At 42.2% G+C, this 22,985-nt stretch overlaps 1 protein-coding gene across 7 annotated transcripts in view; it reads right to left on the bottom strand.

Moving 5' to 3' along the window:
• NELL1 (neural EGFL like 1) overlaps nt 1-22,985 on the bottom strand; it is a 465,038-nt gene that overhangs the window by 229,018 nt on the left and 213,035 nt on the right. For all 7 annotated transcript variants that reach the window (XM_032794577.2, XM_032794575.2, XM_075065234.1 and 4 more), the window contains one exon: nt 13,435-13,560. In XM_032794577.2, coding sequence (XP_032650468.1) covers nt 13,435-13,560 — 126 coding nt within the window. The remainder of the gene's footprint in view (nt 1-13,434; nt 13,561-22,985) is intronic.

The raw sequence follows: 22,985 nt of genomic DNA on the forward strand, positions 1-22,985 counted from the left end.
TCTGAGTCCTTAATTCAAATAAATAAACTGTACATTTTACAACTGGGATGGGGGTGTTTTGTTTCATATTTCTTTAAATCCTGGATAGAGGTATCAGAAATATTTATGAACATCAAATATGTATTTTCTAAGGCAGAAAATAAGCATGAAAGAAAAAGCAACATTAATGTAAGCTTTCTTCATAGGTCTGTCAAGTGGATCTAGTTTCAGGAGCGCTAATGATCTCAGTGCAGTAAGTCTGTGATCTCTGTCTGGTTCTTAGGGGATAGATGTCCATATCACAACTGCTCAAAAGGAAACCCTCTAACTGGTAATATCAATTTAGAGACAAAGGGCATAATCCACCCCCAATTATTTTTTATTATTTTGAATAAAGCCATTGGCTAAGATTGTATTTTATTTTTTTATTTTTTTTTTAGCATAAATGGAATTGTTTCATAGTGTGATGGGGCAAGGCCAGATGGCTACAATAAAGTACTGAGGAACAGTTATGTTAGCTCCAGGCTAAACAAATCCCTAGTACCATGGTAACCAAATGGCAGTTGCTCCAGGTTAATCAATCAAAGCACCTGGGGCCAATTAAGACTCCTCGAAAGGCAGTGGAGATAGCTACATTGATTAGAAAACACTGGAGGGCTAATCAGGGCCGGGTTTAAAAAGAGCTCACTCCTGTCAGGCAGGAAGGATCCAGAGGAGAGGAAGTGCGTGTGAGGAGCTGGGAGCGCAGAGGCGCAAACGAGCTGAGACTAAGAAGGGTTAGCTACCTGGAGGAGTGAGCCATTATCAACAATCAAAGGCAGTTATCAGACACCACCAGGAGGAAAAGTCCTGTGGGAGGGATAAAGAAAGTGTTTGGAGGAGGTCCATGGGGAAGTAGCTCCAGGACGAGTTGTAGCTGTCATGCAGGCTGTTACACGGAGGCACTATATGACAGCTCATCCACAGGGCCCTGGGCTGGATACCGGCGGACCGTAAGAGCGGCAGGCCCGTTCCCCCCCAGGTTCCCCCCAAACCTCCCAACTCCTGATCAGACACAGGAGGAGTTGACCCAGACTGTGGGTTCCACCAGAGGGGAAGATCACTGAGGTGAGCAAATCCGCCAATAAGCGCAGGACCCACCAAGGTAAAGGAGGAACTTTGTCACAACAGGTTCCTACAAGCACGTGGATCTTGAAGCACCAATATAGAGTATTTGTTGGTTTTGTGCTCTGTTATTTTCCTTGCTCTGAAAATAAATACTATGAAGTTTAGAATTGTGGCAAGATTCTCACAGCTGTTTAATTGAAATGTGACTGCATTTTGAGCATCTTTGCTTTTTGCACAGGCACATTTACAGCAGTAGTAAAACACTGATTTTTTTTAGATTAGACATCTTTCAGTGAAAGGATATCTTCAGTGCTAGAAAAGAAACCACTGAAAGTTCCAACAATGACAGGGTTCTTTCCTCCTACTTCTGGGGCGGGGGGGGAGGGGGATGTGTGTGTGTGTGATTTCTTTTCTAGTATAGAAAAAAAACTCAGAAATAGAGGGATTGCAAATGGGTTTAGTATGTTGCCTATCTGAGATATTTCTAAAAGGTAAAAAATAAACAAATTAAATACAAACAAACTTTCAGGCCTTACTAAAATACAACCTAATTGAGCAAGAAAAGGAACCCATGTTTTCCCTTTTGTAATCTACCTTTTAGCACAAATACACTTTCAGAAATTGGTATCAATTCTGAGAAGCACATAGTAGGTCAAATGAATTTGCTCTTTGCTCAAAACAACTCTTTAGTACCACTAGATTGGAAAAATAAAATTATTCTGTCACTGCATAGCACCTTTCAAGTCAGTCAGCTTTCTCTGTGCCCACTCTTTTGCTTTACCTGTGACCCTGTTTTCCAGACATCACCCATCTCTGATACTTCCTTCCAGGAGAACAAAGTTCAACTACTGGCTGAAGCTAGTGAGTATCCCAGTCACTAACTGGATCTTAACCCCAATTTGAGCTGTTGTTCATAAAACTGAACTTTACTAGAAAATTACAAATATATAAATAAATGGAAAGAGATTAACCCAACTGAATACAAGAAGAATTTACAAGACAGAATCAGGCCGTTGTTGTCTGCAGTCTAGTCCCTGACAATGGTTAGCAACAAACACTTTGTAGAAAGGTGTAAAGGTGTAAAACCCCAGCTATGGATTTTTTTTATTATAAGTAATAATATTCCTATAAAGAAAGTTTCATCCCAACTACAAGCAATTAGTGGTTGGTTTTCTGTCCAGAAGCATTGCTAGGAGGCAAAAAGTTCATGTTACAAACTACCCACATGGCAGGACAAAACCTCTCTCTCTCTCTCTCTCTCAGCCCAAAGGCTGCCTATTTTATGCCCCAAGTAAATCTGCCTGTTAGCCAAAGCTCTTCCACATTAAAAGGGAACATGGATTTTCCCCCCAAAAGATTTAACAAGTCTGAGCTTTCCAGGAAGCAAACTCACTCATGAAGGGGAACTGGCTGCCTCAAAATATTGCTATGATGCTTCAGCACCATTTGCCTGTAGGTCACCAGTCTGACTCCAGTCCATCTCAGCAGGGATTGCAAGTTTTTCCCTTCTAATGGATGTTGGTGGCCCTATAGGAAATTAGTTTTTTGAGTTTCAGATCCAGCCCCCATGTCACAAATGCACCCTCACACTGTGCACTAATTGACAGACTCAGGAGACAAGCCAAGAACTTCATGGGCCATGAAGACAGAACTATCCCAGTATCTCCTAGGGGAAATCCTCCCAGATAAGGCTGAGGCATGCTGGCCTAGCAGTTTATGTGAGAAGCATACCCTGCTGCTTCCCTGTAGATAAACAGAGAGCTTCACTCACTGGAGCTAAAGGAGCAATAAGACTGCTTAATTTTTTAACTTGACATTGACTTACATAAGCAAATTTCTTTTAAAACACAAATAACTTCACTAAATAATTATGATGTCACAAATGGAGCTGCACAAAACTTGGCAGCTACGAAAACCTAACAAATACTAATTATCCTAGACTGTATCATACATATTTATCTAAATTTTTTGTCTTAATAATTAGAGGGCAACACAGTTTCAAGAAATTTAAATATTTACATAATTATAGAACAGTTATAGTAAATGAATTACACAAGAAAACTTGAAAGATTAACCAAATATTCTGATAACCTAGCACTGCCTCCACATCTATCTCCATTGTTTGAAGTCAGAAATTTACCAGGGAGGCAGATGTCACTGCAACCATGGATTCAGTTTATTTGGCATATATTTCCCACAATAGTGAAAGGCTTCAAGAACAAACAACAAGCCAGTCTGACCTGATAATTTTTAAAAGGGGGGGGAAGGCAATGTGCCTGATGACCAAACTTAGTGAATGATGACAGTTATGTTGGAAATTACAGAATATAGAGAGTCATTTAAACCTTGGAGGATTGGGGCAGAACTTCAGATGATACAAAAAAGCTTACAAAATTGCATGGAGAGCATGAGGAGGGAAAGACAAGGGTTACAACAATAGATCATGCACAATGTGTTTAAATGTATTTGTGTTGATTTTGTACAGAATGTAAATTCATAAGAAATAAATCTAATTGTTGATTCAATTCTTGTAAACATACTGCTAGGTCTTTTCCATCTCTAATTTTTATGGTTTGATTAAATGGAGTCTCCAATGCCATCCCTGCCTCAGTATGATTTTGGGCAAGTTACTCAGTTTTTCTGTGCCTCAACTTCCCCTCTGTAAATTGGAGATTAAAATATTTATTGATCTCAAAGGAGTGCTGACAAGCACAATTAATTAATGTTAATCCACCACTTTCCAGGCCTTAGAAAAAAAGTGCTCTGGAAACACAAATAAATTCTTCTTCTCAGTATAGTCATAAATAGAGCTTGGGCACGTGTTTACTACTAAGGCCTGATAAAAAGCCAAATGAAGGCAACGGAAAGACTTCCATTGAGCTAGTGGCCTTTGGCTTAAGCCATTTGAAGTGATTTTATTGATGGTGTCTCCTTTTTCATTTGGCAGGACTTACTCTAAATTGTCTCTGTCTTATGTTGACTTGCCCTGCCGAGCAGATGAATGCTCTCTGGTGATGGCAGTGCCCATCAGCATACAGATTTCATGCTGCTAAATTTAACCAAGAGACAATTTAGGGATTCAAACAAATGTATCTGCATTTTAAAGGTTCCAGGAATGAACTCACATGTTTCTTCACAGTTGCAAGAAAAAGTGCCAACATGACTGTAAACCAAAATATTCTACCATTTAGCACCAGAAACAAAGCATGGTCCTTCATGCCAATACCTGATACAGGGATCTCCAGAAGGAGAGAGACCAGGAAACTAATGTTTGTGTTACATGTATTAGGAAGGCAATGAAGTCACAGAGAGTTGTTTGCGTGATTATTTAAAAACAGTAAAAACAGGGTACATATTTCAATTCAGAATGCTCAGGGACTAGTTTTCAAAAATGAAAATTCAGCATGTGGGATTAAATGTTTAATCTCATGCTGTATGTCAGACATTAAATTTCGCATATTCCATGTTAACAATAACCATTACATACATTTACACAAACTTCTTAGACTCCAGTTCTAGTTAAGGAAGAAAGGGTGGCCTGAGACCAGTAACCTGTTGAAGAGTCTGTATAGCTCAAAAGCTCGTCTCTCTCACCAACAGAAGTTGGTCCAGTAAAAGATATTACCTCACCAACCTTGTCTCATCAGCTTCCAAAAGCATTTAGGACTAAATAGGACTTTTAAGACACAACACCAAAGAGGAGGTGCATAGTTATACAAACCTAAAGAGAGCTTGGGGAGAGATGACAAGAGGGCAAACTCTGTCCTCAGGGTCCCAGTACATTGGGGTACCATACATTTTTTGATATCCTTTACGATATTTATGCCATACTGAACATATTCTATGAGTTTTTCCAGATGGGAGAATGATTGTAAAATCTTTGAGGCAGGGATAGTCACTCTCGTGAGTACAGTGGGATCCCAATTTGTTTGAGGCCATTAGTCACTAACACAATACACATTTATAATAAATAAATTGGAGCTGGGTCTATTTCCCAGTCTATAAATGGGAAAAATTGTTCTGTAATAGTCTTTCTGGACTGTGGTTGGGATTACTTAGTTAATAATTGAATACTCTCTGGAAATTATAAAGCACTAGAAAAGTGCCAAATAATATTTTTATCCTCAAGGAACATAAATTTCAATAGATCACCAAGGGCAAATGTTTTAAACATCCCCTCTAAATATTTTTGGAAGCTTTTCAACCAGTGAACATTTTTGTTTGCTCACTGGCTCAAATTTTAGGTCTTATTTCTGTACATGTCATTTCATTTCTCTCAATTCTTTCATTCTAGACAACCACATTTTTAGTTACGATATGTGTTGGTATAGACTAGTGCAAATGCACAACATACTGTGAAGACCTTTGCAAAACTGTGCCTTTACACCTAAAGTGTTCATGCTTCCTCTTTGAATGGTTATTTAATTCACCAACAAGCTGGGGAGGTAATGGATTTAGTGGAATAGATTTCAGTGATAGCGTTTTCCTTGCAAGAATGGTTGTAATATCTATTTGCTGCCTAGATTTGAAAAGTCTATTCGAGACCTATTCAACAACACTCTGATTCTGGTTATCCGTCTGGTTGTCTGCCCTTTCCGATTGCCGCTTCATCTTTGTGAAGGCTGCTGTATTATTATTATTATTTATTATTATTGGGTCAAATACATCACCTCAGGGCTCTGACAGGTAAAGTACAACAGCCATGTTGTAAAGGCACTGATTATTGTAAGTGCAAACAATTTCTCCAACTTGTTCTCAAATTATAGGATCAAAGTCCTGTAATTTTGAGATACTATTATGGAGTTTTTGTTCCCTCAAAGCCCAGCTTTTTCAGAATTCCAGGTACTTCTGTGCTTTACTCTCATTCTGCTTATTGTCAACAACAAGAAATACAGGAGGCATTGTCATCACTTTGGATAAAGCATTAGATTCAAAAATACATATTGCTCCTAATACCACACAGAACAAATGGGAAAGGGCTTAAAGGATAACCCACAAAAATCATTAGGTTTTGTCATCTGCTATTGTCTCACCACGCTATACCTCAAATTGCAACTTAAGTAACATTTAAATCATAGGGCTATTTTTTAAACAATGTGTTTCTATCAAAAGTCAATTTTTTCACAGGAGGAAAAACACTAGGTTAAATGATATATTTTGAAAATAACAGTCGAGTTACAGTAAAAGAGTTTGCTTCTTGGAAATATGTAATTTGTTTAGTGATTCAACACTTCTGTAAAGCTAAAGAAAAAAAAACAAGACAGACCAAAACGAAGACTGACAGGCAATTCTGAGCTAAGTGATGTGGTAATAGTATAAGCTGCGATGATCTGTCAAACACTACAATTATATAGAACATTCACTAAGCAGGAATGAAATCTGAACGTTTATTCTGTCTATCTAAATTATCAGCAAGTCTGTAGCACCCATCACCATGGTATCTAGGTGCTAAGTTGGCCCAGGTACAAATACAAAACTCACTTTGCAAACTTAAAACTGCCAATTTTGCAATGGTTTCAATGCTTGCTATATTCACAGGGCCAAATCTTAAGGCCTTTGTACAGCTTTTATTTAGGTGCAACTACACTGGCTGCAGTGGGAGTTTTGCCTGGATCAGGTTTGTAAAGACTCCACATTAGATTACATTACAATAATCCATTAACCATGATTTTATGAAGATTTCGGTTTTTCCTCCAGACCTGATGAATCCTTTGTCAAATCTAGGTTTACCTTTTCTCTGATAGTCATAGGCTTTTATCGCCAAAAGGGACTATTATGATAATAAGTTTGATCCCTTGCATAACAGAGGCCCCTATTGTGTTAGTATGTGCTAGGCCAAACTTCACCTTGCCTGCTCTACATATAAATATTGTATGATTAGATATTAGAATTTGAAGACTTCTTTATGGCCCTGCCTAAGACAAGACAGTTGATTCATTCAGCTGATGCAACAGGAGAATGCAGGTTAAAAGCAATATATTGTGGCACAGAATGATACAGAGAAAGACGCGTATATGATAAGATCTAAAATCTCAAAGGATAGATGCAACCCTTCAAAAATGAAAATACAAGATTCATAACAACACTTTAGGACAGAAAAGAGTAGTATATATTTGGGAATAATTCTTGTGCCAGTGTATTACAGCAAGAAAGATCACAGGGGACTTCTTTTCCAATATAGGCAACAGGGCAGAAACTTTTCACAACAGTCAATATATGGCTAGGAAAAGAGGACAGCTATTGCATCCACCTGTTTTCTCAAGGTGGCCAGGCTTACCTATTAGATGGCATGGCTATCTCTATCAGCCAGCAGGTTAGTATGCTGTGGTCAACAGCAAGCACTAACTGGCAAATGGTAAAGATGGACTGTAAACCTCACACTATGGTGCCACTTTTGGAAGTAAATTTCTCTAGTCAGAAGATTTCAGTAACTGAAGAGACAAAGCAGTATCTTTGCTCCCACTTACTGAGTGGGCTGGGACACGATTTAACTTACAGTAGTTAACCAACATGTGACTATAATGAAGATTGCAAGAAGCTTCTTATTGAGGAATAACTTTCATTAATAAAGCTGTCTTTCATCAAAAGGCTTAATTAACATACACAACCCATCACTCCAGGAATAGGAGACTGCAAAATATTAACATACCTTTGCTAATGAATGTAGGTCAAGAACATCACAGGACTGAACAGAATAATGAGAAAATACCCTAGGCAAACTCCATCACACAAGCTCTTGTGCTTATACGAGATCTAAGGCTGTTTAGCAGGGCCGGCGCTAGGATTTCTGATGCCCTAGGCGCCGGGACATTTCGCCGCCCCCCGCGCGGGTCTTGCGGCTCTGGCGGAGCTGCCGCAGGCATGCCTGCGGCAGGTCCACCGGAGCCGTGGCTCCCTGAGAGCACACCCGGGGGGGGGGCGCCCGGGGCTGCTGGGCCGGCTGACGGCAGTCCCTGACCCGGGGACGCCCTGGTTGGCCGGGCCGCTGCGGCGGCTCCCTGACCGGGGACCCCTGGACTGCGCGCTGCCGCGCTGACCCGGGGGCGCCTAAAGCTGCCGGCGCAGCACCGCGCTGACCCGGGGGCGCCCTAAGCTGCCGGGCTGCAGGCAGTCTGCGCGGCAGCTCAGACTACGCAGCGGCGCTGCAAGATTTAAAAAATTTTGGGGGGGGGGGCGCACTTTTTGGCGCCCCAAATCTGGTGTCCAGGCACTGCTAGTTGCCTAAATGGTTGCACCGGCCTGATGTTTAGGACTCAATCTAATTATAATATTTTAAACTGAATGTAGTGTTTGAGAATCATCACTTGCATTCAGTTTATCATTTTAAATATCGCTTCATGTTTAATATTACAATGTACATCTTGTTGATGTTGCTGAGCACTTCCTTTGAGGTAGTCGTGGCCTTCAGCTCCATTGGATAGATGAATTGATGGTCCTCTGGACTTACTGAATCTGGCCAATACTTCACGCAGTTGAAACTCATGTACCTTGCATAATTGGGCCTTTCCATTTATTCCAGAAGAAGGATGCTACTTACTCTATGCACTAGAACTTCTGCTTTTTAGTCAGTATTATATAAAAAAACAATCACTGTTCCATATCTTGGAACATAAAATATGAAAACACAGGAAGGTTTATATTGATAAAGTCTGGGTCAAAGAACCAGTTGCTTGCTTGCCCTTACAAATAAGTGGTACCATTGAGAATAATCCGAAATACTCACATAAGCAATAGCCTCAGGAGGTTCCAAATACTAATTCAAAAGTCAGAAGCTTTCCATTTGCTCTGATCAGGCTGGTCTAACAACGATTTAAACCAATTTTAGCACCATTAAACCGATTTAAACGCTGCATCGTCCACACAAGAGCCCTTTATATCGATATAAAGGGCTACTTTAAACGGTTTTGTATCTCTCCAACGAGAGGAGTAGCGCTGAAATCAGTATTACCATATCGGATAGGATTAGAGTGCCGCAAATTGATGGTATTGGCCTCCGGGCGGTATCCTCAGTGCCCATTGTGCCGCTCTGACAGCATCCGAACTCGGATGCAGTGGCCAGGTAGACAGAAAGCCCTGCAAACATTTTTTTTGAATTTCATTTTCTGCTTGACCAGCGTGGAGCTCTGATTAGCATGGTGGCAATGCAGTCCCAAATCCAAAAGCAGCTCCAGCATGGACCGTATAGGAGATACTGATCTGATACTGTAAGGGGAGAAATCTTTCTTAGCTCGTTACAGAAGACGAAATGAGAAAGCATTTGAAAAAATCTCCAGGTATGATACAGAAGTCCACAACAGGCTGCGTGACCAGCAGTATGGGACGCCAAAGAATCAAAATGGCACAGAAGGAATGCTCATGGAGGAGGGAGGGGTAATGAGGACTCCAGCTTATCCAAGTCCTGCAAGTCTCCGAAAAGCATTTGCATTCTTGGCTGAGCTCCCAATGCCTGTAGGGTCAAACACATTGTCCAGGGTGTTTCAGGGTATATGTCATCAATTTACCCCCCTCCCCCCCGTGAAAGAAAAGGGAAAAAAATCGTTTCTTGACTTTATGTGTCACCCTATGTCTACTCCATGCTGCTGGTAGACGTGGTGCTGGGGAAATGAATAGCAGCACCCTCTCCCCTTCCCTCCCCGGTGGCAGACGGTACCATACGAAAGGACTGATAGCTGTCCTCATCATCCTATGAGTGCTCCTGGCTGGCCTCAGGTAAGGTTGGCTGGGGGCGCCTGGGTAAAAATAGCAATGACTCCCAGTTATTCCCAGTAGATGGTACAGAACGGCTGGTAACCGTCCTCATCATAGCAACTGGGGTTTGAGTCCATCAGCCCCCCCGCCCCCCTTCATGTCTAAAGAAAAGATTCTGTACTGCCTGGACTATCATAGCAGTGGGATGCTGGGCTCCTCTCCCCCCACCTTTTAATGTCCTGCCTGGACTATCATAGCAGCTGGAGGCTGCCTCCCCCTCATTTTATCTTACTAAAAAGTCAGTGTTTCTCATTCCTGCACTCTTTATTACTTCATCACACAAATGGAATGACACTGCCACGGTAACCCAGGAAGGTTGGGGGAGAAGGGAAGCAACGGGTGGGGTTGTTGCAGGGACACCTCCTAGAATGGCATGCAGCTCATCATTTGTGTGGGATCTGACACAGAGCGGCTGTGCTCTCTGGTTCTCTGATACACTGGTTCTCTAGTACACTTGCCCCATATTGTAGGCAGGACTGACTCTATTTTTAGATACAACATAAAGGAGGGAATGACCTGGGCGGTCATTCCCATTTTTGTCTTTGCGCCCCCGACCAACCTCAGCCGACCTCAGCAAAGGTCAGCCAGGAGCACCCATGACAGCAGCAGACAGTACAGAATGACTGATAACCATCATCTCATCACCAATTTACAATGGTACAGCAGAGGGTACAGAACGACTGGTAACCATCTCTGCTACCTTGCAAAGGCAAATGAATGCTGCTGTGTAGCGCTGCAGTACCGCCTCTGTCAGCGGCATCCAGTACACATACAGTGACAGTGACAAAAGGCAAAATGAGCTCCATGGTTGCCATGCTATGGCGTCTGCCAGGGCAATCCAGGGAAAAAGGGTGCGAAATGATTGTCTGCTGTTGCTTACATGGAGGAAGGAATGAGTGACGACATTTACCCAGAATCACCTGCGACACTGTTTTTGCACTGTCATGCATTGGGATCTCAACCCAGAATTCCAATGGGCGGGGGTGACTGTGGGAACTATGGGATAGCTACGGGATAGCTAACCACAATGCAATGCTCCAGAAATCGGCGCTAGCCTCGGTACATGGACGCACACCACCTAATTATTGTGCTTTGTGTGGCCGCGTGCACTCGACTTTATACAATCTGTTTTACAAAACTGGTTTATGTAAAATCGGAATAATCCTGTAGTGTAGATGTACCCTCAGTAACTAGGAACACATTAGATAGCTGAGTAATTGCTGCATTCAATGTTGCTTGTAAAGACATCAGTAGCAACAAGTGGAGGCATAAGCTAAGTACTTGCTACATTTATTTTCTAAGATACATTTATATAATGCAAAAACTAAGAAAGGAATATTTCTTCCATTGCGCAATTACTTAACTGAAATACATTTATAATTTTAATTAGCTATTATTTCTAATTATGAACTACCAGTTCAACCAAGCTTCTCCTAAACTACGTGGAATGCATGCTCCCTTTCAGTACTCCTACTCGTGATGTCAAAAAATAAATGGTTTTAGCAACGTAATGAAAACTGCATGGAATATTTGTTATCTCACTCATTCCATTATTTCTTACTTATACAGAGATTTGTGTGTGTCTATGCGGTAAATGATTGTTCGCCCATTACTCTCAAGCACTTGTCTTATTACTCCACACTTTTGCTGTAAATCACAAATACTCTGTTTTTAAATCATTTCCATATCTAATGACACTGTTTCGCTGGAATGAAAGGATTATTAGGGAATTAGAAAACTAGTGTCAGATTATCAAAAAGGTTTACCTTCATTATAAAAATGATTACCCTATCTGGTGTACAAAGTCAGAAGACAGCACCCTACAAAATTCAATGGCTGACATTTTTCCTGTATGATAGTTTGTAAAAGATCAATGAGAACTCAGGGCTTACTTACAAGGCAGAGAAAGGGCTTTAGAGACACACAACTGTCAGGAAAAAAAAAAAAAAAAGAGTCTGTTGAATGTGAATTGTTTAGCATCATCCTCTCTCAAGAAGTGAGGAGGACTTTTCCAAAGCTTCTATAAACTATATGATAAGACTTGCTGTCATCATGAAATAGACAGTGTCTATGACTTTCCCTAAGGATAATGTATACATGATTTCTACCCTGAATAACCACTCTCATATTGAACATTTCTTGGCCATCTTTCTACTTGAGAGAACAGACTGCCCAATATAATATCAAAACCTGGGGTTGTGTTAAGTTTTCTTATTTCTATTTCAGTAAATATGTCTGAATAGTTCTGAACACAGCCTTGATTGAGGGCTGTCACTGAAAGAGGTTATCATTTCAGGTATGGATAGAACAGAGCACTTTTCAAGAGATTTTCTCATATTCTGAAGAAATAATTTTTCTGATAGTCAGTGAAGCCTCCTTCAGATGCGTACATGGAAATAAGAGTTATCCAAGATCCCCTAAGACTTTTAAGGACTGATTTTGCTGACAGTTATTAAAAATGTATTTATTTCAATGCATAAACCTATTGTATTTGTTCTCTACCCTTGAGTAATCTCTGTCATAGACCTAGAAACAGTAGAAATAAGAAACTCCTGGCACTAACACTAACATTTTCCAGACAGTCAGACAAACAAATGCTTAAGGGCATTATACAGATATGGACACACATATTACTACATCTATAGTGATATCTATGTGTTAAACTGATATTATTACATCTTTCTGTCCTGGAATATCTGAGATATCATGAAATTTTTATGTATACAAAAACTATTTTAGGTCCTTTTATTTGTTATAGTGATTATAATTTTCTTCTTCCTTTGGGCCCTGTAGTGTTGGACTCACGGCAACTACGGCCACTGGTTTTACAGCAGAAGGATACAAAATTTAATCTCAGTAAAACTGTCAAACTCTCTGACATGTTTGATTAGTTTATCTGCAGCAAATGAAACCTCTACAGAATACAGGATTGTGTGGTGTGGAATAAAGGTTTAATCAGGATTCATATGGTATGATCTATACAATTCACCTACAGCTTAACATCTTTGACCACCTCTCCTTGACTCTGTTCATTAATTCATTTCCTCCATGACTATTTCTGGTGTTTCAAACCATTGAGCAACTCCAAAGAACTGCTAGAGAAACATTTCCTTTTTCCCCTAGAACATGTGGAATCCTTTCTCCTCTCCCCACCCCAAAAAAACATTGCACTGTCTGAAGCATGGGATGGATAATTCTCAGCCTTAGTGAAGTGATGGGTATGTGGAGTAACATCATGACACCCTTGAAGGCTAGAAACTAGATGCAGTATGAGCTTCCTCTACATTCAGTCAGTTCCACTGAACATGCAATGCAGAGGTAAGATGGACAGATGCCATATTGCCACCTTCATTCCTCCCAGGTAGACTCCCTAAATTGATGGTGTTAACCATGAAGAGTGCCTGAGCTCTTTGGGTCATTCTGTATCTGTCCCCTAAAAGTGTGCAAAGGAAAGAAGGCTCCTTGTGCACCCTCACCCACTTGCACACCTGCTCAGGGCCAACTATAATTTGTAATCCAGAGGGGAGATTTGTTAGCGAATTGGTCAGTACACAAGAAACAGGATACCACTGTGCTCTTACAAAGACTAAAAAAGCTCACCTGTACATGAAAAATCATCCACACGGATGTATCCTGGGACACAGTCACAACGATATGATCCAGGCAGGTTAACACACACTGTATTGGCATGACAATAATGCATCTTAGCAGCGCACTCATCAATATCTGAGGGGGGAAAAGAACCAGCACAAACACAGTCAATTGCACAGTTAAATGCTCACAATGTCTCAATTCTGAAATAAGAGAAGAGAAATTCCAATTACAAGACCCAGAAGAACATCAAAAAAGTCTTAAACTCTAATATTAATCTACTAGCATAAATTTACTAGCAAAATCTTTCTTAAGGTGGAGTTAAGGCTGCTGATACACAATAATGTCTCTGTACTGTACACTTCCAAACTCTAAAGTTAAATGCTGGAAAACCAGGAAATACTGAATTAAGCTCCTCCCCCATATTTTCCTAGACGATGTTAGCATTACAACAAAAATAATCACAAACTAAAAGGAACCAGGAGATGAATAGTTCAGGTACTGCTCCCAAACAATACACCCAGACAACTTTAATTCTGCCCCCATAAAGAAGCTAGAATATGAAGACACAGTAGCTCCATATACAATGATACTTTGTGTATCAGTCAGGAGTAGTGCTGGACAGATATGAAATAGCAGTGTTTGTTATGCAGCAAAAAGATGCTCTGATTTTGCAAGTTCCTAATTTGCACAAGCTGTAACAGCTACCAAGGGCCCTTCCAGGAGCCTAGGATCACTATAGCACAACCGCACTTCAGGTCATGTCTCCACTCCCTTGACACAGCCCTATGCTGTGAACTACAAGAAGGTAGGTAGAACTGGGCCAGTTACTTCAGCTCTGTGCCACTGAAGAATCCTCCTACACAACTAGGAATCTCACATGGCCACTTAAACCAGCTTTTTATCCGCTTTGCATCAACCCAGTGGGACATAACAGGTTTAGCAGGGCCCAGGACCTGGCCCTGCAACCCTATTTGTTATTAGTGGATCACAGTATCTATTGCAAGGCCACAACTCACAACAATTTTTGTTGCCTGAGAAGGGGGACTAAAACTGCCATTAACTAAATATTGTGGAGTTCACTTAGTGGCAATCTTTTCCCCAAAAATATAAGCTACTTCTACGTTAGGACTGAACAGCATTTTTTTCTGATTGGGACTGATTTTTCTCTCACTAACACCAGTTTTCTTTGAAGCAACTCTATTGACTTCAGAAGATTTACTCTTGATTTATGTATGTCACTAAGTGAAAGGAGACTCAGACCCATTTTTTCTTATTACATTCTCCTTACAAGTTATTTTATTGAATGTCTATGCCCAAGAAACTGAATTGACAGCAGCATTGGAGACTGAAGTCTCTATTTATCTCCACTGTATAGGTACAGATCAGACAGCAACACTGCATGCTTCCCCAGAGCCCTCCGACCACATGTCACAGCTCTGGCCTGAAGGAACCTGTAAGGGTGAAAAAGCAGTTCTGTTTCCATGCTGATACAGTCCCTAGGCTTTGTGCTGTGAGTTGCAACAAACATGGCAATTGTGCTCATGGTTTCTATGCTATTGGACAGCTGTCCACGAGAAACTAGACTGAGACCACTAACTAAATCATTTCATATTGGCCAAACAGCTGTTAGCTGGTACTGAGTTTTGATCACTACCAGTCTGGGCTGAATTTGAAATGATGGCCTGGAAGCAAAGGACTCCACATCCCCTTACAAACACCTTGAGCTAGCCAGCTATCCTCATTCTTCTTGTTTCTGATGCTGAGCCTCTTGATAAATTGTATAAAAATGTCTAAAGCAGCAGGATACAAAAGGCAAATGCCAAGAAAAATCCCCCAATGTCTACTTATCACACCAGTGCATGCTACAGCCACCTGAGACATACACCTGGGACTTGCCACCTTTTTTAATAGGCTTTTGGCTCCTAGCTTTGAGGGATTCTGCTCTTGCATGTCTACTAATTTTCTGGCATAACAGGGAAGAGAAAGATGCCTGAAAAAACACAAGAACATCAAAACAGAAACCAATTCACCTGAAAATTACCCCACACTTGTCTCTACCTTCATTAAGGAAGTCTTTGGACAATGACCCAAAAAAATAAAAAATGGGGGGATTGGAAAATGTTGATGGAGAAATTAATTGGCATTTTGATTCACTATAAGAAAAATACTAACAACCCCCTCCCCCCCCAAGAAATAAATAAATAAGGCTGCTTCCAAGTTACCAGTGATTAAAAGGAAATTTACAACCCCAAGAAAAATATCTATGTGGCATATTGATCCTATTAAAACTCATAGAGGAGACTAAGAACTTCAGAAGCTGATTTGATTACTAGTTTGCAGCAGCAGTCCTTATGTTCAGGTAGTGAAAAGACTACGTCTGAGTCTGGGCCTGGGCCTGGCAAAAGAGATGTAAGGAGTGAGACGAAGCCCTCTCCCCTCTTTTGCCACTCACATAGGCCCATCCTCAATCTCATTTTGTGCCTTTTCCTCTTATATTCCATATTACCCCTTGTAGCCCATAAAACTAGCTTTAGCATTTTATTTTAGTCAGGCCTGTATCTCATAAGACACTAACTAAACAGTTAGCATAAAACTTTGAGGCCATTGAACTTCTGCCCAGGTAAATGGCCCAACAGTTACCCTGAGTGTTGGGGAACAGGGGACAGCTTAAGTAGGGAGTTTGTGCATAATGATACAAAGTAATCATAAGAACACTGAACTGATGCTAGGCTTGGATATTTTAGGATAAAATGTTGGCAAATGCTTAATCATGAACTTGCCTTGGCAACAAATCGATGTATATGATAAAAGTTGACATTATTAATATACTAATCTATAGGATAGAGAAACTCCAACATTATTAGGGTGAGGAAGTTAGATATGGACAAGGGAGGATAGACATTTGCAATTAATATTCTTGATAGGCTCTAGGCCCTATAACAGGCCAGACCATCAACTGAGATGGGGGAGTGGGCCACTGGATAATAGACTCATAGAATATTAGTGTTGGAAGACACCTCAGGAGGTCAGCTAGTTCAATCTCCTGCTCAAAGCAGGACCTGTCGCAGCCCAAAGGCCTCTGGCCTGACATGGTGTCTGGATGGCCAATTGCCGGTCATCTAAAGGTCACACTAGTACTGTGTGCAGCACCGTGGTGCGGTGTGCAACCTTGGAGGGCCGTGTGCAGATTCCCGCCTTTTTACCTGGTCACCTAGGGGTTAGACTAGTGTCGTGTGCAGTCTCCTGCTCTTCTGCCTAGCAACCCAGGGGTCAGGTTAGTGCTGTGTGCAAAACACCAGCGTGCCTTGTGCAAAGGGGCCCAATCTGACCAATCGTAATGCAGTTCAAAGGGTCGGATTAGGGTTGTGTGCAAAACTATGCTAGTGTGCTGAGTGCAGCTTCTAGTAGCTTCTAGTGTGCCGTGTGCAAAATCTGCCCACATAGGGGGCAACAGCTCGGAACCTGGAGGGTGGGGGAACTAGGGACCAATCAAATTTCGCCAGGTGTAAAAGGGTCCCTGGAATAAAACCATGCCTCGTGCCAGGATCTGTAGGAGTATCCGCGAACTGACTGAAGGACCTGATCAACCCTTCAGCCAGGGGTCCTCCAGATATAGCCGGCTCGTGTCGTGTTGTTTATTATTTTTTTTCAACGGTATTTTTCACGTGTTGCTTATTTTTTCTACGGTATTTTTCCACAGATTCGGTATGCTTCTGGTGTCTGTACTGCTGGTTAGCTGCGCCTGAAATACGGTATTTGCTCACTAACTGTCTGTGCTTTGCCTAGCCTTTCCTCTCCTCCTTCCCCTTTTATTTGTTATACAACTGCATATGCTGCGGGCTGTTATAAAGTTATGTATATATGGTACCAGGATTGAGTTGTTATAATAACTGCTATTGAATTTAATTTGGTGTCTTTGATGATAATATATGGTTAAGTGTGCACACAGATCATTTAATTTTGGTGTATTCGTTTACCTTTTACAAGAGCAGTTGTTTTTGAAGTATTTGGTTGTGTGTTACTAGATGTAAATAGCTTGTTTAGATTGTGTAGAGGTTTCTTGTTTTAATAGCACTGTTAGTTGATAGAAGTGCTCCTCCCCAGCCCAAGTTGTGATTTTCTCCCTGTTAATAAACGGCCACATGGTATTTTGAACTGTCAGTCTGCTTGGTCTTGGTTTTCCTCACTCGATTAAAAAACTCACCGAACCCGCATTGGGGTCGGACAGACCAAAACCCAATAAATCATCCAAGCCAGGGCTTTGACAAGTCAGACCTTCACAACCTCTAAGGAGGGATTTTCCACCACCTCCCTAGGTAACCTTTCTACCTCTCCCCCCAGCATAGCGTCATCTGTGAGCTTGCTGAAGGTGCAATTAATCCCATCATCCAGATCATTAATAAAGATGCTGAACAAAACCGATGCCAGGACCGACCCCTGGGGCACTCCGCTTGATACCGGCTGCCAACTAGACATCGAGCCATTGATCGCTACCCATTGAACCCAACAATCTAGCCAGCTTTCTATCCACCTTATAGTCCATTCATCCAATCCATACTACTTTAACTTGCTGGCAAGAATACTGTGGGAGACCATATCAAAAGCTTTGCTAAAGTCAAGATATATCACATCCACTGCTTTCCCCATATCCACAGTGCCAGTTATCTCATCATAGAAGGCAATCAGGTTGGTCAGGCATGACTTGCCCTTGGTGAATCCATGTTGACTGTTCCTGATCATCTTCCTCTCCTCCAAGTGCTTCTTGAGGATCTGCTACATGATTTTGCCAGGGACTAAAGTGCAGCTGACCAGTCTACAGTTGGCCAGGTTCTCTTTCTCCCCTTTTTAAAATATGGGCACGATATTTACCTTTTTCCCAATATCCGGGACCTCCCCTAGTCACCACAAATTTTCAAAGATAATGGCCAATGACTCTGCAATCACATCAGCCAACTCCCTCAGCACCCTTGGATGCATTAGATCTGGACCCATAGACTTGTGCATGTCCAGCTTTTCTAAATAGTCCTTAACCTGTTCTTTCACCACTGAGGGCTGCTCTCCTCCTCCCCACACTGTGTTGCCCAGTGCAGTAGTCTGGGAGCTGACCTTGTCTGTGAAGACCGAGGCAAAAAAAGAATTGAGTACTTCAGCTTTTTCCACATCATCTGTCACTAGGTTGCCTCCCCCATTCAGTAAGGGTCCCACACTTTCCCTGACCTTCTTCTTGTTGCTAACATACCTGTAAAAACCTTTCGTGTTACCCTTCACTTCCCTTGGTAGCTACAACTCCAATTGTACCTTGGCCTTCCTGATTATATCCCTGCATGCTCTAGCAATATTTTTAACTCATCTCTAGTCATCTGTACGAATTTCCACTTCTTGTAAGCTTCCTTTTTGAGTTTAAGCTCATCAAAGATTTCATTGTTAAGCTAAGCTGGTCACCTGCCATATTTGCTATTCTTTCTGCACACGGGGATGTTTTTTCCTGTGCCCTCAATAAGGCTTCTTTAGAATACAGCCAACTCTGCTGGACTCCTTGCCCCAGGGGATCCTGCCCATCAGTTCCCTAAGGGAGTCTAAGTCTTCTTTTCTGAAGTCCAGGGTCTGTATTTTGCTACTCTCCTTTCTTCCTTTTGTCAGGATCCTGAAGTCAACCATGTCATGGTCACTGCTGCCTAGATTGTCACCCACTTCTACTTCCCCTACCAATTCTTCTTGATTTGTAAGCAGCAGGTCAAGAGGAGCACGGCCCCTAGTCAGTTCCTCCAGCACTTGTACCAGGAAGTTGTCATCAACTGATCTGGACCTGGACCATCATTTGGCATCCCAAGGACAGAGCAGTTTCTTAGTCTCTCGGCACCAGATCCCCAAAGAGGGTGTGAGTATGTAAGTATACAAGTACATACATGAGGAATGGTACAAGACATCACCTTAACGCTGCATTTTTGCTATCTTTTTATGAGGTTTGGAGCTTTTCTTGACTAATTGTGTTAATAAAAGTTGTTAAACCTTTGCTTCATTGTGCAATGGGGTTCCCAACCAGATACTGACCTTAATAACCTTGGTTCTGTTGTGTCTGATTCAGAGACTAGAACTCCACAATCCCCCATATCTTTAAATGAGAATTAATTAGAAGTCAAAAATAATTAATAACCACTAAAAAAAAATGGGCTACATCTTTCAGTTCTTTATATTCTCCACTGCCCTTGTAGTACTTTTAAGCCTGTTGCTTTTTCAGGGGGTAGTGATCAGAAGTCACAAGTTGGCAACAATATTTTACTGGGACAAAGTCTGAGGAGTAATGCTACGGCCATTTACTTAGCCCACAATTTTTGGCATAGTCTTGTGTAGGACTAGATATCCATGAAAAAAAGCTTTGTTTTTTTACAGATCATTGTTAGAGTAGAATCCATAAACCACACAGTGGTATGCATCAGCACAGGTGTAATAGAACTCATTGTGATTCATGCGTATAGATTGCTTGTCGTATTTGAAATATCAGAGCTCATCTTCTGGTGGTCTTTTGAGGTGATAAAAAATACATGATTTATGTTTCTCTCTAGGCTGGTGAAGTAGTTTGTTTTCCTTTAAAAAAAGGTCTACATATGGTCTTTAAAATGAAACTTGACACAGCATAATGATCCTTCACATATCACCAACTTCCATCTGCATAAGCTAGTTCTCTACAATAACAAAGACACATTTGGCCTAGAGGTTTTCAGTGAGGATCACTGAATTATAGGGTATAGTTTGGTTTCGTAAGGAGAGCGAGGGTATTGCTCCTTAGTGCAATGCTCAGTACAATACAGCAGCCCACATAGGGTTCATAGTTCCTCTGTCCCTAAAATAGGATTCATGTACTCAGAAAGGTGATGTTAATAATAAAAATGGAAAGAGAAGCACTACTCTGGGGCAGATCCCTGTCTGGTGCAAATCAGCATAGATCCATTGACCTCCCTGGGGCTGCATTAATTTACACCAGCCGAGGATCTGGCCCTCTATTTTCCAGGTGGTCAGCATAGCACAGTCCCCTATCAGCATCAGTGTTGAAGAGTTGCTGTTTAATCATTCCTAATTTTTTTTTTTAAAATGCTGGAAAATATCACCATGAATGACCTTATCCTTGTGCAGCCCTCCTTGACATCAACATCTAGGGGGTTGGGGCGGGAGTCAGAAGAAAATTAGAGGGTAAAGGGAAATGAAAGGTTATTACTATAAAAATAATTAAATATATATACACATTTTAATACTATTAAGTTATTAAATGTACATCAGGTAAACATTCAATTCAGTTAAAAGTCGGGGGAAAGCCATTTTAGGTAAGTATGCCATATAATAGGGAAGGCAAATGAATTCAGAAGTAAGCCCTGAAAAAGCAAGCCTGCTCCAAGATGAAAGAAAGCAAGATAAATTAACATATTGTGATACAGCATGGCCAGAGGGCAGCATAAGAGTGTTAGCAGGGGGCCTTATTCCCTGCCAAGGGAGGAAGGTTGCTTTAGATTAACTAGAACAGCTGTGGCCAATTAGAGCACCTGACTCCAGTTAGAGCACCTGACTCCAATTAGAGCACCTGACTTCACTTAGAGCACCTGACTCCAGTTAGAGCACCTGACTCCAATTAGAGCACCTGACTCCAGTCATGGGATATAAACCCCTGCTTCAGTCAGACAGGGTGTGGTAGTTGAAGGAGAAAGGTTGGAGTGGAGCAGAGTGCAGATTGCAGAAGAGAAGAGTTTGCCAGAGAGAAAATAGAAGGTTTGGAGAGTGCTGCGGTGGATTGGAACCCACAGAACCCTAGTAAGGGCCCAGGCTTGTATAGAAGAAGCGAGAAGCCCTTCACAAGCTGACGGGTATGAGAGGGAAGTAACCCAGGGAAGAAACGCTAGTCAAGTGGTTCACCAACCCCAGGCCCCTGGTTGGGACCTGGAGTAGAGCGGCCCAGTCCTCCCTTTCCACTCCCCTCCTCCAAGGACACTAGGGAGTGATTAAGAACTGTTCAGAGCAAGCAATAGCGCCCTGAACTACCAGGAGAGAAAAGTGCGAGACCCAGCAGAACAGTACGGCAATTTGCCACACGTGGTGTCAGGAGTGGGATCTGCGCGCTGGGGACATAGTCAGGGGGAGACATAACTCTCCACCCTTAAGATGGACGAGTGGTCAAGGCTTTATACATGCCACCGCGCCAGCAGGAGCTACAAGGTCCAGGCAACCGCCCAACAAGAGGCGACTAGATGCAGCAAGAAATAATCAGCTGCTGCTGAGTCAGCTGCTCAGGACCGAGCCCTGCTGAGAGACCTATAAGCCAGATGAAGACCTTATGGAACAGAATCACCACGGGAAGGGACCGGACATACGGCTAGCCATTACTTACAAAAAATGACCAGGAGGATGATGTGGAAGCATACTCCTGGCTTTGAGAGAACACCCTGCGGAGGCTGGCCCGAGAACAATGGTCTGGTATCCTTCCCCATTCCTATTGGGGAAGCCCAGAAGGTCATTACGATATGTCTGCAGAGCTGCAGCAAACTATTCCCAGCTAAAGGCAGAGATCCTGGCCAGTTCGGAGTGACAACGGCACTACGAGCCCAGATTCCATGAATGGCGATATATGGAGGACAAGACACCCCGAACGCAGTGTTTGACTTGATCCACCTGACCCGGAAATGCTGCACCCTGAAGCCTATAGCTCTGAGGAGATGATGGAGGTATAATATTGGACCGGTATATGCGGGTTACCACCAGGCTCAGATCTGGGTGGGTCAGAATGACCCTCTACTATGATGAGTTGGTCCCTCGTGGAAAGAACTGGCAGCCCGCGAACTGTTCCAGACTCCAAGCGGGGAGACACGGCAACCTGGAAGACAACCCAAACCCAAGGCCCGACTGTCGAGAACTCTAGAAAAAACAAACCGAGAGAACGACAGTGAGGAATGGCTCGAGGCCAGAAAGGGACTGGGGTTTGGGAAAGTGGTGGGGCTGGCCAACTAGCCCCAGCAGGGGTATAACCGAATGAGGACGTGTTATGAATGTGGGGAATTGGGCATATAGCAGCCAATGTCCCAACAAGGAGGTGCCTATGCAGTGTAATGGGAATTATGGGGAGCAATGTGGCCTGATCAACCTGGTAGGGGTTACATTGACCTCATGGATTTACCAGACCAGTAAAAATGAATGGTATAAAACCATAGCATTAATAGATTCGTGAGTGCTGTCACGTGGCTCGGAAAGTTGGTGGGAACAGACCAACTAACTCGGCCAAAAGCACAGGGTAACATGCGTACATGCACCGGAATTTTTACCTACAATTCCAGTACGGATTGAAATCCAGGGGAATACCACCAGAGTTTCTGCAGAGTAGTCCCAAGCTCCCTTATCCTGTTTTGATTGGAGAGACTTCCTGGGTTTGAGACTTACTGACCCGATAGAGGCAGAAGAGGCTAGCAACCCCCAGGTTGAGACAGAGCAACTAAAGATAGCCTGACCCAATGTTGCTGAATTTGCTCCCAGAATTGTTTCCATCCCTGGAAAACCCCGCAGGGCTAGGCGAGAACGAA

Source organism: Chelonoidis abingdonii, chromosome 4 (assembly GCF_003597395.2).
Source record: "Chelonoidis abingdonii isolate Lonesome George chromosome 4, CheloAbing_2.0, whole genome shotgun sequence".
Classification (NCBI taxonomy): domain Eukaryota; kingdom Metazoa; phylum Chordata; order Testudines; family Testudinidae; genus Chelonoidis; species Chelonoidis abingdonii.